This window comes from Brachionichthys hirsutus, chromosome 13 (genome assembly GCF_040956055.1).
Source record: "Brachionichthys hirsutus isolate HB-005 chromosome 13, CSIRO-AGI_Bhir_v1, whole genome shotgun sequence".
Classification (NCBI taxonomy): domain Eukaryota; kingdom Metazoa; phylum Chordata; class Actinopteri; order Lophiiformes; family Brachionichthyidae; genus Brachionichthys; species Brachionichthys hirsutus.
In genome coordinates this window covers 562,436-580,624 of record NC_090909.1, presented here as the reverse complement: position 1 = coordinate 580,624, position 18,189 = coordinate 562,436, and the positions used below count along the sequence as shown (strand labels likewise).

The 18,189-nt window shown below is 52.7% G+C and overlaps 3 protein-coding genes across 4 annotated transcripts in view; 2 read left to right on the top strand and 1 right to left on the bottom strand.

Annotated features, from left to right (window-relative positions):
• The first annotated feature begins 476 nt into the window (after positions 1-476).
• On the top strand, positions 477-4,180 carry rfx5 (regulatory factor X, 5). Its single transcript, XM_068746836.1, has 10 exons — positions 477-583; positions 681-714; positions 816-898; positions 977-1,117; positions 1,208-1,324; positions 1,560-1,638; positions 1,918-2,116; positions 2,191-2,273; positions 2,360-2,461; positions 3,113-4,180. The coding sequence occupies exons 1-10, from the start codon at positions 477-479 to the stop codon at positions 4,178-4,180; spliced, it is 2,013 nt and encodes a 670-aa protein (XP_068602937.1).
• Positions 4,181-7,126: 2,946 nt separating this feature from the next.
• On the top strand, positions 7,127-13,896 carry LOC137902758 (phosphatidylinositol 4-kinase beta-like). The gene is made up of 14 exons (XM_068746828.1): positions 7,127-7,335; positions 8,002-8,450; positions 8,926-9,350; positions 9,778-10,197; positions 10,898-11,125; positions 11,202-11,471; positions 11,550-11,653; positions 11,733-11,837; positions 12,406-12,529; positions 12,801-12,914; positions 12,988-13,139; positions 13,314-13,446; positions 13,526-13,646; positions 13,715-13,896. The coding sequence occupies exons 2-14, from the start codon at positions 8,021-8,023 to the stop codon at positions 13,894-13,896; spliced, it is 2,808 nt and encodes a 935-aa protein (XP_068602929.1). The 5' UTR covers positions 7,127-7,335; positions 8,002-8,020.
• Positions 13,897-16,912: 3,016 nt separating this feature from the next.
• mindy1 (MINDY lysine 48 deubiquitinase 1) overlaps positions 16,913-18,189 on the bottom strand; it is a 5,913-nt gene continuing 4,636 nt past the window's right edge. For both annotated transcript variants that reach the window (XM_068746838.1, XM_068746839.1), the window contains one exon: positions 16,913-17,323. In XM_068746838.1, the coding sequence (XP_068602939.1) occupies positions 17,252-17,323 (72 nt within the window). In that variant the 3' untranslated portion in view covers positions 16,913-17,251. The remainder of the gene's footprint in view (positions 17,324-18,189) is intronic.

Here is an 18,189-nt window from a genome sequence, read left to right as displayed (position 1 = left end):
TAATAAGTTGATAAAAAAAAATCTAATTTCCTTTGACTTTGACTCAAAAGAAGCTGAGGTTGAATTCCAGAGGATGTGAGGGGATGTCGATTTCGTGATTTTGCTGTTTCTCAGTGAAAAATAAAAGCTTGTATTGATGTCATTGCTCCTCCTCCTCCTCTGATTGGCTGTGATGGACCTGCATTTATGGACTTATATGTTTGTCAGTTCAGCGTTTCCTGAATTTCTTATTTTATTCAAAGAGAAAACACATTTTATTTGTTTGAAGATGATCACATTTTATCTTGAGATTGTGCTATTTTTTGGGGGCGGCGGCAGAATGACCTTCTGCTCTGGTGCGTCTTTATTCTTTGATGTGAAGTCGGTTTGGGGGAACCCCTGAACCCGGTGACCCCCCCCCCCCTGGCAGCCTCTAACGGTGTTCATTTGTGTCTCCTCCTAAGATGGTTGGACTCGGCACTGGTTAGTTGGTCCACATGGCGGAGGACCAGCAGGACCAGCCGGGGGACCCGGCGGGTCTGGAGGTGGGGGAGGGCGACACGGAGCCCAGCATGCTGCTGCAAAAACTCAAGAGCAACATCTCGTAAGTGGGGGCGGGACTTTGTGTCCTCGTGGTAGAAAAACACAGAAACGTTTTTCATTCGGCTAAACGCCACATCCGTGTGTTCTGCTCGTTGCAGCAAGAATGTTCAGAACAAAGTGGACCAGATCCTGGTAAGAACCTGTGGCCTTCCTAATCCACCGGTCCTCGGGTGTGTGTGTGTGTGCGTGTGCGTGTGCAGGCGCCCGTGTGACGCTCTGTTCCGTTCCCACAGCAGGACGTTCAGCGTTTCTCTGACAACGACAAGCTCTACCTGTACCTGCAGCTGCCTTCTGGACCCGGCGCCGGCGACAAGAGGTCGGCGCTGCCGCCGAGGGCCGGCGTGGATGTGTGTTCCCACTGACGTGCGCTGTGTGTGTGTGTGTGTGTGTGTAGCGGCGGCGGCGGCGGCGGCGGCGGCGACTCCAGCTCGCTCAGCACCGCCGACCAACTTCACACTTGTAACTGGATCCGGAGTCACCTGGAGGAGCACTCGGACACCTGCCTGCCCAAACAGGACGTCTACGAGACGTACAAGTCAGCCCCCCCCCCCCACACACACACACACACACGCAATGGTCAGTCGTAAGTCACATGACCCCTGACGTGTGTGGCTCCGCCCTCCAGGAGATACTGCGAGAACCTGCAGCATCGACCTTTGAGCGCCGCCAACTTTGGGAAGATCATCAGAGACATTTTCCCCAACATCAAGGCTCGGCGGCTCGGCGGCAGAGGACAGTCCAAATATCCTTCCACCCGCTGGACAGACGGGGACAGACGGGACGGGGGACGTCACGCGATGCTATAAATAGATAGACGGGTGTTTTCCTGCTGCGGCCCCGCCCTCGGCCGCTTCTGATTGGTGGAGAGTTTCTGGTCTGTTTGTGGTTCTTTGCTGTTTAACTAAGACCTCTGGTCCACACGCTGTAAGTCAGACTCAGGGTTGCTGGTTGAATTCCCTAACTGGCCCAGCTGATACGTACTGTTACAGCGGCATCAGAAGGAAGACGGTCCTCAACATGCCTCTGCTGCCAAACCTGGACCTGAAGAACGACCCGGTAGAGACACACACACACACACACACACACACACACACCTACACCTACACGCACACACACACACACACACACACACCCACACCCACACACACACCTACACGCACACACACACACACACACACACCTACACCTACACGCACACCTACACACACACACACACACACCCACACCCACACACACACCTACACGCACACACACACACACACACCTACACACACGCACACACACACACACACACACGCACCGTTCTCTGAACAGGCGTCCTCTTCCTCGTCTCAGGCGGAGCTGACCGAGCTGGTCCAGACGTACAAACAGGAAGTGACGGAGGCAGCGTGTGAGCTGATCTGTGATTGGGCGCAGAAAATCCTGAAGCGTTCGTTCGACACCGTCGTGGAAATCGCCCGTTACCTGATCCAGGAGCACATCGTCAACCCTCGCTGCAGCCGGGCGGAGCTGGTCACCTCAGCAGCGCTCGCAGGTGTGTGTGTGTGTGTGTGCGTGCGTGTGTGTGCGTCTGCGTGTGTGTCTGTTGACGACCACGCCTCTTTGCAGCAGGACCAGCCAAGCCCCATAAGGTCATCAAGAAGACGCCCGTCATCACGAAAGCTGACAGCGATGGCGCCGCTGACCAGAAGGTGATGTCACGAGTCCAATCGTCCAATCAGGGCTCTCGTTCATGGCGACCCGTCACGAACGCTCGCTGCTTCCTGTTTGTCTTCAGAGGGAACTCGGAGACGCTTCGTCCTCATGTGTCCTGAAGCTGCCGGCCGGAGACAAGTCAGCCAAACCGTGGCCGGACACGCCCCCAGCCGCTGGCCGCAAAGTAAGACGCAAACATGTATTCGTTGTACACAGGTGTGTTTTTACAGGAACTAGAGTAATCGGAAAAGAGTAGCGACCAGCTAGCAGAATACAACAGAAATATGGAGCTAAACTACACCTGTACTAAACTACACCTGCTGCTAAGCTACACCTGCTGCTAAACTACACCTGTACTAAACTACACCTGCTGCTAAACTACACCTGGACTAAACTACACCTGTACTAAACTACACCTGCTGCTAAACTACACCTGTACTAAACTACACCTGTACTAAACTACACCTGCTGCTAAGCTACACCTGCTGCTAAACTACACCTGTACTAAACTACACCTGCTGCTAAACTACACCTGGACTAAACTACACCTGTACTAAACTACACCTGCTGCTAAGCTACACCTGCTGCTAAACTACACCTGTACTAAACTACACCTGCTGCTAAACTACACCTGGACTAAACTACACCTGTACTAAACTACACCTGGACTAAACTACACCTGCTGCTAAGCTACACCTGTCAGTCTCGAGTGATGACACTTCGATTCAGCAGAACCTTCCACATTGTCGTCAGGTTTTCTGCTTTCTGTTTCTGTTTCTGATATTGATGACCTGATCAATCAGCCCTGTGATCACGTTTGACTGATGTCGATCAGGTGGAAGCCTACATGAAGCAGCTGCCCAGAATCCTCCCTCGGAGCTCCATCCCCGATAAGACTCAGCTCTCTGTCCGCTCCTCTCCTCCATCGCTGGCGCCCAAAGATGCCTCAGGTGTCGGGGGGCCGCCTGGACCCGGAGGCTCGGCGGCCGCCGCCGCCAGCAGTGGTGGTGTGAAGGTCATTGCCATGGCAACACTGCCCCCGCCACAGGGGGGACCGGTCCCAGTGATGTTCCTGCCTCAGGGATGCCTGTCTTACGAGAGGGAGAAGGTCACCCCTCCTCTTCCTCCTCAACTGCAACAGCGTGGCCCCGCCCAGCCCACCTCTGTGGTGCAGAAAGCACGAGGCAATGCCAGCAAGCGCCCCCTGGAGGCGGTGATGCCGGGCGGCGCAGTAGGCGCGTCTTGTGGAGCCGCCAGTCCTCCAGTGAAACGTAAACGCGGTCGACCAAGAAAACCACGGCCGGAGGATGCCCCGCCCCCTCCTGCAGCTGCTGCTCCTCCCCAGTCTCCCATCGTCACCTCTCTGTCTGGAGGAGTCATCCAGAAGGCCTCCTCCTCACAGGCCGTGGTGGAGATCGTGATCCCGGACCAGTCGGGGGTGATTCTGAGCCCGCTCGCACCAGCGTCCGACCCGACCCGCCGGCTGATCGAGCACCGTGGCGTTCTAGTGCAGTGTCAGCCCGGGGGGGCGGGGGAGACGGACCGGCGCAGCAGGCCGCTCCTGCTTCTCCAGAGTCCGGGGAACCCGAGATGGGAGCTGGCGGCTTCAGGGCGGACCCCGATGGTGGAGGTGATCCAGAAAGCTCCGAGACCGAGCAATAAGAACAGCAGCAGCGCCCCCCCCGCTCACCTTCGTCCTCTTCCTCTGCCCACGCTGCACGAGGAGCAGGGGGAGGTGCAGATAACGCTGCACAACAGCCCGCCGATACCGTCTGCCTCTCCGGCTTCAGGTGCTCCGGCCTCCTCTTCCTCCACGACTGCACAGAAGCAGGAGCAGGAGGAGGACGAGGACGAGGAGGCCGGACGGAGCAGCAGCACCTCCTCAAAGACCGAGGAACACTAGCTGTCATCGTTTTCTGATCAGCGTTTACCTCACTGCGACAATGCCCCGCCCCTTACCTTTGCTTTCCCCTATTGGTGGAAATCCCTTATTGGCAAAAGCACAGAGCCAATCAAGAGGGACGAATGAAGCCAGAGCCTCGACTGTCCTTCCATCAGCTCCCATTGCACTTCAAAACAGACTGGACAGAACCTGTCTGTCTGTCTGTCTGTAAGACTGTCTGATTGTTCCCCTGTCTGTCTGTCTGTAAGACTGTCTGACTGTTCCCCTGTCTGTCTGTGCGACTGTCTGACTGTTCCCCTGTCTGTCTGTCTGTGCGACTGTCTGACTGTTCCCCTGTCTGTCTGTCTGTGCGACTGTCTGACTGTTCCCCTGTCTGTGGGCTGACAGCAGGAGAAGGCCTCCGCAGGCGTCCGGGCTAAAGTCCGCTTGTCGTCTTTTCTGTCCTCTTCTCGTCCCTCTTTTGTCTTCAACTGCTTCGATTCAGTCAAATTAAGGAAGCAGATGAAAGAAGAGGACAGAAGGACCGGCTCCTGATGGAGGCCACCCTGACGTGGACAGGTGCGGCAGGTACTACGGGTTAGAACCTTTTAAAGGTTCTTAAATAAGGTTTGGTCTGGATTCACCTCTAGTCCCCAGAAAGCTAGGAATGGGGCAATAATGAAAGTTTGGGAGCTTCCCAGGACATCCTGGAGGCGGGACGAGTATCATCAGAAGGATTTCCTCCCAGTGGTTCTTAGTTTTTCTTAGTACTCTTAGTACTAGTACTCTGGTATACCTGAGCAATGTGTTGGAGACACGGCTATTTACCATTAAAGTTACAGCCTCTGCTCATTTTGACTTTATTCACATGATAATTAATTTCCAAACTAATTAAACTTTATTTCGTAAATCTTTGTCCTCTGTCTGTCCTCTGTCTGTCCTCTGGTGTCCTGGAGAAGCTATAAAGAGGTGGCTTAAAGGTGAATCTGGGCTCTTCTGAGCAGCTTTGGTTTTAGTCCTCGTTTTTATTCTGTTTGGGATGAGGAATATTGTCCCATCGTTCTCTTTTCTGTCACGCCGTCATTTGTCATTTTTATATTCTCGTCAGTCACTGACTGTCTGGACTTCCTTAGCAACATGCTAATTTATGGCTATACCAGTGTGAGATTTCTAGTGTGTGAAATGTATGGTACTCTTTACAGTTGTCACTACCGCAGAAGTTAATTGCTGTGAATTGATGGTTAATGAGGATGTCATGAGAAAACCGAGGAGAAATTCTTCCTTTCATGTTGAAGCTCAGAGACAGATAGCGAAGCACAAAGCTAGCTGCCGCGTAGCGCTGAAAGTGTGATGTTAGCAGGAATTAGCTTCTGTCACTTGTTTCAGTGACATTTATGAGCCTGCTAGCGGCGTCCTTCGTGCTAACTCGGTCGCCGCTGAAGGAATTGCTGCATTAGCAATACTTTCAAAATAAAGCAAAGGTCAACAAAGCTCAATCAAACAACAAAAGAAGAAGTCACAAGTTACCTGATAATGGACGCCATAATCAACAGATGAGATGACACAGGAGAGTAGCGTAAAACCCAGACAATAAAACCAGTGTTTGGGATGAAAACGTAATATTAGTATGAGCTGAAATACTTCAAAGTGACTCATTGTTCATGAACTTGTTCATCATTTTTGAGTTCTGGAAATCAGCGTTTCCCGACACTCGTGTCTCGTTTTGTTCAGCCACAAAGCCAAAGATATTGATTTCATTATTCTCTCTGCATTTTAAAACAAAGTAAAGGGAACTAACCCGTTTAAAAATACTGCAGGCTAGTTTTCCGTCAAAGTTCTAATTGACTGATCAGTTAATTGTTTAAAGAAGTGGATGCAGTTTGTGAATTCATGTTTGTTTCTATTCTTGAAAAACCTTTCATTTGTCAATTCCTCCTCTGTGGTGAAGGAGTTCTGCCACCTGTCGTCATGGCGATGTCTGCCAAAGCGCCTCTCGCTCGGTGAGTGTCTTCTTCATCGTTGGTGCTACAACCGTCTCTGTTTTCCATCCTGTACGCGCAGATCTGTACAAAAATCTCCCCCCGTCCTTCAGAAAGAGCCTCGGGTCGCTTAAAGGGACACTGACACACGTTGAGACTGTTAAAATGATCCCTGTTGCATGATGGGAAAGTGAGTTCGAGCGTTTGCTATTTGCCATGAAGTGAGTGTAGGGTAGCATATACACTTGCTAGCATAGCACTAATGATGCTACTGTGTCATTGCTCACTGAAGTGAAGTGGATCTCTGTCTCCGAGCCCCCCCCCCATTTCAGATAGAACTGAAATTAAAAGTTGCACTGTTAAAACAGAGATGGTCCTTGTATGTTATGAATTTATTGTTGTGTGTGGTGAGAAAAGAAAAGCGTCCTCCAACATCACATCAGCGGTCCCGGTCCAAAGGGTTCGTTGTGTTTAACACGATGACCGGCTGGGGGGGGGGGCAGGCAGGCAATTAAAGCGATCAAATGTAAAACCTAGAGATGCCATTGGGTGGATGAGATGGATGAGGAAGGAACCGGTGGATGGATGTTCCCCAGAACGGAAACAAGTGAATGCGTGCAGCAGGAATCGATAGCGGCTTCTTCAAACTTTAAAAAAAACAAGCAGGATAAACATAATATATAAATACATGTATTGCGTTTCATTGTGAGCATGTTTTCATGAAATACATTCTGTTATTATTCTATATCAACATCTAGAGTTGAAGGATACAGTTCAACCCTTAATGACCTTCAGCTGCTATTAAACACAAGATATTGGATTTATTAATTTATCACAGGTTCAGATGTGACTATTTGAAAAGTTGCGTTTACGTATTGTACAGATTTAAATATATTTTAGGATTTAAAGTCGTAAATAAACTAGTCAAATCCGTTTTTAGACACATTCGATTTTTTTTATGCTTTTATTGTGAAAACGATTCCAGGAAGTTCCGGTCGTGTCACGCTGCGACCGTCTTGACGGATGTTGCGTCACAGTTGATTTAAAGCAGAATCCGACCCAGCGGAGCCAAGCCACGAAAACGGGACCAGATGGATCATATCGGAGCCTGAAGACCCGGTCCGAGACCCGGTCCGAGACCCGGAATAAACAGCGCGATTCAACCCGGGACAGAATCCGGATCAAACGCGAACCCGTGTACGTTAAACCCGGAGGGACGCGGCTCCGGGATCCGGGGCAGGTCTCCGCCTCCAGCTGGTTTCTCCACTCTTTGCTTCTGTCGGTGCTTCTTGCTAAGCTAGCTGTTAGCCGCCCGTGTTACCCGAGCTGCGGGCCTCCTGCGGGCCTCCTGCGGGCTTCCTGCGGGCCTCCTGCGGGTCGGCTGACCTCCTTCCTCCGTGTTGTTTTCATTAGGAGGGAGCGGCTCTCCGCCCCCTCCTCCTCTTCCTCTCCTCCTCTCTTCCTCCTCCGCTAGCTTGTCATCTGGTTTTGAAGCGACTGCATCTTGTTTGATCTTCCCTCACTTACCGCTAGCTTATGAGTACCTGCTGGGATGTAATCACACTACTGTGGATGTAGTTCCTTCCGGTATTTCCGGTAGTACCGAGGACTCCCGGTACGGTAATGTTTCCGGTAGTGCTCTGTTTCTGTTTGGGGACTTTTTACATGATATGTTCAGTAAATGCATGACGTGGAATGTTGAGAGTACTTTTACTATGCGCTCTGTGTAACTTTTCAAAAGTAACTGCATGACGTCATGCCGGTGCGTAAACATGGAGTCACATGACGGCACTAACTGACCCGAGCCCCCCCCCCCCCCTCCCCCGGACGGAACCGTAACGCTTTTCTTCTTCACCTCTTCAGGTTGACCCGACCCCTCCAAATGGCCGACGCGGAGGTCACCATGTCCCCCGCGCTGCACCAGCTCCACCATAGCCCCTCCCTCTCAGCCCCGCCCCCTCCGCCCTCCTCCTCCTCCCCCACCACATTCTCTTGCCCCTCCTCCCCATCCAGTGCCTCATCTTTCTCCTCTTCTTCATCATCATCCTCTTGTTCCGAGAGCTCCTCGGACTGCCCCGCCCACCGCCACCATCATCATCATCACCCTCGCCCCCAGTTGCAGCTGCCGCCGCCCTCGGCCGGCGAGCAGCCGTCCTCCCCCAGCGCCAGCCCCCGCAGCTCCAGCCCGAGCGGCAGCATCGCCAGCACCGGCAGCAGCGCCGCGTCGGCCGCCGGCGACCTGCGAGGCCCGAGCCCCCCGCTGGACGCCATCTCTGAGGACGCCATGGAGATGGACCTGGGGGTCGACCAAGGTGAGAACCGGCTGGGTTAGACGCCTGGAAGCGAGATGATTGGTTCCTTCGGTGTAAACAAACGGGTCCTGGGTGGAGGCGGGGCTACCGAGGTGGAGGCGGGGCTACTGAAATCCACCACCATCCAGCAGGGACCCAGTTGTCACCGGGTCCGGGTTCGGATCCTGGCATCAACAGACTAATCCAGATGTTCCAGTTGTTCTCGGAGGATTCTGAAGCGGTCCCTGTCTACAAGCCCCGCCTCCTCGGTATTTAGAAACCTCCAAAGGGAGGAGGGCCCGGGCGGATCGGAACCAGATGCTTCATCAACCCGAGCAGACCCCCGTCCCGGCATGGCCCCCCCGGGTCCCGGGTCCCGGCTGCCCTGCGGGACGGGTCGCTCTCCTGGACCGGGGGGGCCGTTTGGGGCCCGGCTCTACGTTAGCGCTAGCTTCTCTCGGTCTCACGCTGGTCTCCGCTTGTTCTCCGGTTCTAGTGATCGACCCGGAAGTAGCCCTGAAGGCCTGCCAGGAAGTACTTCTCAAGGTCAAACTTCAGAACAAGGAAGTGCCGGAACAGAAATGGCAGCAGCACGGCATCGAGTCGTCGGGTCCTCAGCGGCACGCCGGCGCCGACGCCAGCTCTATCAAGGAGGAGGAGGAGGAGCTTGCTGCACCCCGACCCGAGTCCACGGCGCCGTCGAAACAATCGTGGCTGCTCCGCCTGTTTGAGTCCAAGCTGTTTGACGTCTCCATGGCGATCTCCTACCTGTACAAGTCCAAGGAGCCCGGCGTGCAGGCGTACATCGGGAACCGCCTCTTCAGCTTCCGGGACGGCGAGGTGGACCTCTACCTGCCGCAGCTGCTCAACATGTACGTGCACATGGACACGGAGGTGGGCGAGGCCATCCGGCCGTACCTGGTGAGTCCTGACTGCTTCTGACTCCGCCTTAAAGTGTTCTGACTGCTTCTGACTCCACCTTAGTGTTCTGACTGCTTCTGACTCCGCCCCAGAGTGTTCTGACTGCTTCTGACTCCGCCTTAAAGTGTTCTGACTGCTTCTGACTCCGCCTTAAAGTGTTCTGACTGCTTCTGACCCCACCTTAGTGTTCTGACTGCTTCTGACTCCGCCCCAGAGTGTTCTGACTGCTTCTGACTCCGCCTTAAAGTGTTCTGACTGCTTCTGACTCCGCCTTAAAGTGTTCTGACTGCTTCTGACCCCACCTTAGAGTTCTGACTGCTTCTGACTCCGCCCCAGAGTGTTCTGACTGCTTCTGACTCTGCCTTAGAGTTCTGACTGCTTCTGACTCCGCCCCAGAGTGTTCTGACTGCTTCTGACTCCGCCCCAGATCCACCGCTGCAGAGGCAGCATCACGTTCTCGCTGCTGGCGGCGTGGCTGCTGGGCGCCTACTCCTCCGACATGCACATCTCCACGCAGCGTCACTCCAGAGGCGCCAAACTCCGAAAGCTCATCCTGTCCGACGAGCTCAAGCCCTCCGGCGCCCCGTCGCCCGGCAGCCCGGCACGCTCGCCGTCCTCCCGCCGCTGTCACCGGAGGCGCCACAGCGGCGACGCGGAGCCCTCGCCCTCGCCCTCGCCCTCCGCTGCCGGCCCTGCTCCGGACCGTCCCGGCGCCGAGGACGCCGGGTTCGCTTCCCCTCCCAGGAGAACGCATCAGCGGTCCAAGTCGGACGCCGCCATGGCGAGCAGCGGGTCCGGCCTCCGACGGACAGGAAGCCACCCGAAGGTGGAAGCCGTCCATGAGGAGGTAAGACGAAGACTCGCGGCTGCAATCGTCTTCATCGAGGTTGCAGGGGGGCGGGTTCAGGTCCTGCATGTTGTAGCCACGCCCCCTGTAACGCACGCCGTCACGGACCTGCTCATTTCCAGTCAAAGCGGCGGCGTTCATGTTTCTATTTCTAGTCGATTGTTTTTGTTGTGAGCGCTGTGATTGGTCGGTTTATGCATGGATGTGGGCGGGGCTGTAACGTGCAGAGCTCGTTCCACGCGGCGTCCCAGTCAGTCAGTCGAGCCTGAAATCTGCTGTCTCCGTGGAAACGTGCTATGACGTCATCAGAGCGTGTTTCTTGTTTGTTTCCGGGTTGGTTCCGTTGACGCCCCCCCCCCCCCCCCCGGTCTAACGTTGATCCCGATGTTTGTTTTTAACGTCATTCCGACGTCCTGGTTGATCAGAATCGATCGTAAAGAATCGATCAGGAAATCCACCCAAAGAGAAACTCGATCGGTCACAAACCGGCGTTCTACAGGAAACCCACCATCAGCTATCGTCTCCATAGCAACAGGCATGTTTACCACATGTTCAGCCACTCTGCCCTCTGATGGATAAACAGGGAAGTGCAGTTTGTCTAACTTTCCTCGCGTCGCGGACCGTCCTGTAAAAACGTAAATGATTAAACGTTTCTGCGTCCGGATCCTCTCTGATTCCGTGCTCCGGGTTTGCGTTCCAGCCGGAGCGTCTCCGCCCCCAGAGGGACTTCGTGAGGTCCCTCCTCTGCATCGGGAAGCGTTTGGCCACGCTGCCCACCAAGGAGCAGAAGACCCAGCGGCTGATCTCGGAGCTGTCGCTGCTCAACCACAAGCTGCCGGCGCGGGCGTGGCTGCCGACGGCCGAGCGCCAGCACCACGTGTGCCGGATCCCCCACACGCAGGCGGTGGTGCTCAACTCCAAAGACAAGGCGAGGCCCGAGCGCCGACGGGGCCCCGCCCCCGGCAGGCTGACATCCTCCTCCTCCTCCTCCTCTTCCTCCTCAGGCGCCGTACATCATCTACGTGGAGGTTCTGGAGTGCGAGAGCTTCGACGCGTCTCCGGTGCCGGTCCGAATCCCAGAGGCGAGGATCCGGTCCGCTCGCTCCGCGGACAACCTGGACTGTGGCGGCAGTGGCGCGGTCACGCCGGCTAACGCTAACGCTAACGGCGGGATGACGTCGGAACAAAGAGCGGGAAGTTTCTCCACCGTCCAGAACTACGACAACGATGACGAGGCGTGGGCCACCGACGACATCGGGCAGCTGCAGGTGGAGGTGGGCGTCGCCCGGGCGCTGGCGTGGAGCGCCGCCTCTGATTGGCCGGCCGGCTCAACGTGTCGTCGTGTGTTTCAGGCCGAGGCTCAGACCAGCAGCGACAACGTGAGTCAGTTTTCAGTCGACAGCTTCACGAGTCTGGAGAGCAAGGAGCCCGTCTTCATCGCCGCCGGCGACATCAGGTACCGCCCCCCCCCCCCCCGGGAGCGAATGCTCGCGAGCAGAAACGCTAACGGACCGGCCCGTCTGTCGGTTCTCCAGGCGCCGCCTCTCGGAGAACCTCGCCCACACGCCCACGGCGTTCAGACGGGACCCCGAGGACCCGTCAGCGGTGGCCCTCAAAGAACCGTGGGAGGAGAAAGTCAGGTGTGCGCGTGTGTGTGTGTGTGTGTGTGTGTGTGTGTGTGTGTGTGTGTGTGTGTGTGTGTGTGTGTGTGTGTGTGTGTGTGTGTGTGTGTGTGTGTGTGTGTGTGTGTGTGTGTGTGTGTGTGTGTGTGTGTGTGTGTGTGTGTGTGTGTGTGCTGAAACCGTGCGTGTGTGTGCGCGTGTGTGTGTGTGCGTGTGTGTGTGTGTGTGTGCGTGTATGTGTGTGTGTGTGTGTGTGCTGAAACCGTGCGTGTGTGTGCGCGTGTGTGTGTGTGTGCGTGTGTGTGTGCGTGTGCGTGCGCGTGTGTGCGTGTGTGTGTGTGTGCGTGTGTGTGTGCGTGCGTGTGTGCGTGTGTGTGTGTGCGTGTGTGTGTGTGTGTGTGTGTGCGCGTGTGTGTGTGCGTGTGTGTGTGTGTGTGTGCGTGCGCGTGTGTGTGTGTGTGTGTGTGTGCTGAAACCGTCCGTGTGTGCGCGTGTGTGTGTGTGCGGGTGTGTGCGTGTGTGTGTGTGTGTGTGCGTGCGCGTGTGTGTGTGTGTGTGTGCGTGCTGAAACCGTGCGTGTCTGCAGGCGCATCCGAGAAGCCTCGCCGTATGGTCACCTGATCAACTGGAGGCTGCTGTCAGTGATTGTCAAGTGTGGCGACGACCTGAGACAGGAGCTGCTGGCCAATCAGGTCCTCCGACAGCTGCAGGTGAGTCACACCTGGACTCTGCAGGTACCACGTGTGATGACATCATCATTAGAGGTTGAGTCGTTTCTTTTAAAACGTCTCAAAGACACATTCAGGTCTTTAGAAGAAATTACAATCGGGCGCCGGGCCGGGTTCTGGCGCCGGTCCGGGTTCTAGCGCCGGTCTGGGTTCAGGCGCCAGGCTGGTCCGGGTTCTGGCGCCGGTCTGGGTTCTGGCGCCGGGCCCTGAACCCATGACTGAACAACCTCTTCATTGATCTGTTCCTGATCAGTCCATCTGGCAGCAGGAGCGAGTTCCTCTGTGGATCAAACCCTACAAGATTCTGGTGATGTCGTCGGACAGCGGGATGATCGAGCCCGTCCTCAACGCCGTCTCTCTGCACCAGGTCCGACGCAGTCTCCTCTGTGACATCATGGCGCCTCGTTGCCGTGGCGCTAACGTCTCGCTTTGGGTTCCAGGTCCGTAAACAGAGCCAGCTGTCGCTGCTGGACTACTTCCTGCAGGAACACGGCGGCTTCACCGCCGAGGCCTTCCTCACGGCTCAGAGGAGCTTCGTGCAGAGCTGCGCCGGGTACAGCCTCGTCTGTTACCTGCTGCAGGTCAAGGACAGGTGGGACACGCCTTCACGTCCGGCGGCGCTCTGTGATGCTCTGTGATGCTCTGTGATGCTCTGTGACGCTCTCTGGCGCTCTGTGATGCTCTGTGACGCTCTGTGACGCTCTCTGGCGCTCTGTGATGCTCTGTGACGCTCTCTGGCGCGCTGACTTGTCGCCCGTCTCCGCAGACACAACGGGAACATCCTGCTGGACTCTGAAGGTCACATCATCCACATCGACTTCGGCTTCATCCTCTCCAGCTCTCCTCGGAACCTCGGCTTCGAGACGTCCGCCTTCAAGCTGACCTCAGAGTTTGTGGATGTGGGTGAAGGCCGGAGGTTTGGGGGGGCGGGGCGTCTGCGTCCCGATCCCGCGTCCTGATCCCGTCTGTGCGTTCCAGGTGATGGGCGGGCTGACTGGCGACATGTTCGTCTACTATAAGATGCTGATGCTGCAGGGTCTCGTCGCCGCCAGGAAGCACATGGAGAAGGTCCTGCAAATGGTGGAGATCATGCAGCAAGGTGAGACCTGGACCCGGCGCCGGGCGGGCGGGTCCAACGCGCCTGATGGACCCGTGTCTGTCTTCCAGGGTCCCACCTGTCCTGTTTCCACGGCTCCGGGACCATCCGCGGCCTGAAGGAGCGCTTCCACATGTCCCTGACGGAGGAGCAGCTGCAGCTGCAGGTGGAGCAGCTGGTGGACGGATCGATGCGCTCCATCACCACCAAACTCTACGACTCCTTCCAGTACGTCACCAACGGGATCATGTGATGGTCGCCCGCCCGCCCGGCCAATCGTAGCGCTGGGCCCTTCAGACGCCGCTCTGATGTCATTTCGTCTCACGGTCAGTTTTCACTTTCATCTTGCTGTGTTTAAGAGCAGCTGGGAAATTGCAGTATCTGGACCTTTCCACTCCTGGAAGACTTCTCTGGATTTGGCGCCGCTGCGGTCATGTGATCAGCAGACATGTTTGCTGCTGATCTGCCTTGGTGTGTTTTTTTACGGTAACTTTAACGGTGAGTCGTTTCAGCCGAATCCATTTATGATCGTCTTCATCAAATCATTGAAGGAAATAACGCATCAAAAATCCAGCTGAGGTCGAAAACAGAACAGTTTGTTTGTTTTTAACTCGAGTAAACCTCTTCTGTTGTTTGCTAAAAACTGGACCACACATTGCAGGAAGGCTCCTGTGATTGGTCGGTAACGCTGTCGTCACGGCGAGCTAACGGGTCATGAATTTATCTCCAATAATTTGAGGGTCGTCATTTGTGAACAATCGTTGTGACGCTATTCAGTATTTAATGTTATATTGTAGCGATACAAATTTTTTATTGTTTTCACCAGAATTTTATTACACTTCATATTTTTTGTTTGTCAACTCAAACTTTATTTATAAACCATCTTTTGTAACAATTACATGAGAATTAAAGTGTTTGGAAATTGGCTTAAAAGGGAAAACCTAAACGTGGTTATAAATAATAAGTGCCGGGTTCTACCTTTTCGTTTAGTCTGTTCTGCTCATTTAATTTCACCTTTGCCACCCCAGGCCACCAGGGGGCGCTATGGCAGTGACGTGTCTGGCTCTGATTGGACCAGGTTATAACTTCCTGTTTCAAGGCTCGACATTGAAAATCCCTTTTCTTTATCTTTTGATTTGACTGAAAATGTCCTTTTCCTTTGATTGGTTTTAGAACTGATCAGCTGCTGACTTCAAAGACCACTGTTACATTTCTTGTTTTCAAATTATTTATTTTATCTTGAATATATTTTGAATTGTTTCCTATAAGAAGTTGATATTTTTCTGGTGGGAAAAAATGTTAACTACTTTGATTTACGTTCCATTTTATTTGGTCATACTTTGGTCCCAACTGGATTTCAGATAAACACTCCTTGCACGACATGCTAATTTTGCTAACGCTAAACTCTGCTGTTGACAGTGGGAACAGCACCCTGATTGGTCACATGAAGCATTCTGATTAATTCCAGCCAATCAGGAGAGGCAGCTCTGTGCCCAGAAGCATTATTTCCTGTGACGGTCGGTTTCCTGAATGCTTCTTAAATCTGATGTTTTGTGGCTTTATTCAAGTGTTTAACAGAAAAAACGCTTCTTATCACAGATTTGATGAAAAAAGAAAAAATATATAAAAAAAAAAAATTACTCTTGTGATGTTTGTATGGAATCACCCAAATCTTTAAGCAAACAATTTTAAATACTGTTTAAATCAAATTATTTATGGAATTTAGATTTAGTTTATCCGAGCTGACTAGCTAACAGACTTTGTAACACACAACTGCAGTCGTCTGGTTAGCTAGCTAGCTAGCATGTTCTTGCACACTAAATCTATAACAAGTGACCAACAAAGCAAAACAAAAAGCAAAGGACTACATCTAGGTATTGGTTAGCTACCTAGCTAGCATGCTGCCTGTAATTAATGACGCACAATTGTTGAAGGAGTTTTTATTCGTTCCAAAATGACTGAAGACCTTTTTGCTTTGGTTGTGATGTATAAGGGTTGAGCTAGCCTTGAGCTAACCAGTGAAGCGGCTAGAAACATGAAATGTCGAGCTAGCCATGACGTGGCACAATTTATTAAGTAATTCCACCCATAATTGAGCGATTAACCAGAATACCGAGTATTTCTCTGGGATGAAGCCGCTTTGATCTGTGACTCCGTAAAGTTTTTGTTTTAACCACTATTCACGGACGAGCTCTGCTATTGTAAAGGCTAACCGTGCTACTAGCTTGTGTGCTACAGTAAAGGCTAACCGTGCTACTAGCTTGTGTGCTACAGTAAAGGCTAACCGTGCTACTTGCTTGTCTGCTATTGTAAAGGCTAACCGTGCTACTAGCTTGTGTGCTACAGTAAAGGCTAACCGTGCTGCTGGCTTGTGTGCTATTGTAAAGGCTAACCGTGCTACTAGCTTGTGTGCTACAGTAAAGGCTAACCGTGCTGCTGGCTTGTCTGCTATTGTAAAGGCTAACCGTGCTGCTGGCTTGTCTGCTATTGTAAAGGCTAACAGTGCTACTAGCCTGTGTGCTAGAGCGCTACTTGCTACTCGACGAAGCTGCAGCTCTGAGTCAAAGTTTACCGGAGAAGCAACTTAAAGCGCAAAACGCTCTCATTCTGTTCTCATGTTTGATGACGATGATGATGATGATGATGATGATGATGCCTTGAAACGTATCAATGCAACAGGAGCGATGAAGCTGAAACCTTTTGATCGCCTCAGGGCGTTGGAACCTTCGGCCTCTTCCCTTCCTGCATTTTAATAATAAACTCCTTTAAAACGTCAGTCCGTTTTTGGTTTTCTGTTGAACATGGACGGCCATCTTGGTTACGATGAGAAATGCTGCGTCTCCAAAGTGCGTGGAATCATCCAATAAGGCTCCGTGTTTCTCATGACGTCAGTGGTGCTATGCTTGGAATCCGTGGTGCGTTCAGGAGCCAGTAAAAGTTACTGTAAATTACGGATTTTGACACTTAGGCTTCGTTTGGTTAATTGCCATAATTTTGAGACGCGCTAGTTATCTAACATTTTTACGTCCTTATTTTATGTTGGGTTAGGGTTAGGTTAGGGTTATTAAGTAGGAAAACTGTTTAACCCTAGTAAAGCGTGTTAGAAAAGAGAAACTAGATAAGAGGCTAAAATCAAAGCACTCCTCCATAAAAACTAAATGAAACCGGATCTGTAGAAAAACATTGCTTTCTCAACTTTTGACCTGAAATCGTGTCATTTTCTACATTTTGTAATTTGCTTTTGACACTTGTTTAATAAACACAAGACGTTGGGACAGAACCGATTTATTTATAGAGATGACCATGATTCATCTCTGAACACATGAACTTTAGAACATTAGCATCCTTGCTTCAACATGATCTGTTAACCGATCAATTATTAGAAAGTGAATAACCTGCAAAGAATCAACCAATAGAAACTGATGAGTAAATTATTCATGTTAAACGTCCTGATGAAAAGCAGCCTCTCGTTAGCTAGATCAAACAACCAATCAGCTTTAAGCTCAATGATACAATCAAAGCGTTTTTACTTGTCCTCCACTGATCGATAAACACTAATAATCATTGATAAAGCTATTAGATTCACACCGACGACTGGGACGAAGAGTCTACAAGACGACACAGTCCGAGTCCTTGTCTCGTCTCCTGGCGCCGCCCGGCTGCGACCCCTGACCTCTGACCTGGAAACACGACATCGTCACCATGACAACGCATTTGTGACTTCATTGAATTGTTGCTCATTAGAGAATATAATTCTGAAAGAAGTGTTGAAAACATTGAGCTGAACTAGTAGTACTAGTACTGGTGGGTACCTGCTGCGGCGTACTCTCTCGGTGTAGTACTAGTACCGGTGGGTACCTGCTGTGGTGTACTCTGTCGGTGTAGTACTAGTACCGGTGGGTACCTGCTGTGGTGTACTCTGTCGGTGTAGTACTAGCGCTGGTGTACTCTGTCGGTGTAGTACTAGTACTGGTGAGTACCTGCTGTGGCGTACTCTGCCGGTGTAGTACTAGTACCGGTGAGTACCTGCTGTGGCGTACTCTGTCGGTGTAGTACTAGTACCGGTGAGTACCTGCTGTGGCGTACTCTGTCGGTGTAGTACTAGTGCCGGTGAGTACCTGCTGTGGCGTACTCTGTCGGTGTAGTACTAGTACCGGTGAGTACCTGCTGTGGCGTACTCTGTCGGTGTAGTACTAGTACCGGTGAGTACCTGCTGTGGCGTACTCTGTCAGTGTAGTACTAGTACCGGTGAGTACCTGCTGTGGCGTACTCTGTCGGTGTAGTACTAGTACCGGTGAGTACCTGCTGTGGCGTACTCTGTCGGTGTAGTACTAGTACCGGTGAGTACCTGCTGTGGTGTACTCTGTCGGTGTAGTACTAGTACCGGTGGGTACCTGCGGTGGCGTACTCTGTCGGTGTAGTACTAGTACCGGTGAGTACCTGCGGTGGCGTACTCTGTCAGTGTAGTACTAGTACCGGTGAGTACCTGCTGTGGTGTACTCTGTCGGTGTAGTACTAGTACCGGTGAGTACCTGCTGTGGCGTAC

Bases quoted from the DNA above. Each gene is read 5' to 3' on its own strand.
- rfx5 (XM_068746836.1), top strand. From the start codon at position 477: ATGGCGGAGGACCAGCAGGACCAGCCGGGGGACCCGGCGGGTCTGGAG. The intron at 899-976 runs GTCGGCGCTGCC...GTGTGTGTGTAG, and splicing joins CCCGGCGCCGGCGACAAGAG to CGGCGGCGGCGGCGGCGGCG. The intron at 2,274-2,359 runs GTGATGTCACGA...GTTTGTCTTCAG, and splicing joins ATGGCGCCGCTGACCAGAAG to AGGGAACTCGGAGACGCTTC.
- LOC137902758 (XM_068746828.1), top strand. From the start codon at position 8,021: ATGGCCGACGCGGAGGTCACCATGTCCCCCGCGCTGCACCAGCTCCAC. The intron at 8,451-8,925 runs GTGAGAACCGGC...CTCCGGTTCTAG, and splicing joins GGACCTGGGGGTCGACCAAG to TGATCGACCCGGAAGTAGCC. The intron at 11,472-11,549 runs GTGGGCGTCGCC...CGTGTGTTTCAG, and splicing joins TCGGGCAGCTGCAGGTGGAG to GCCGAGGCTCAGACCAGCAG.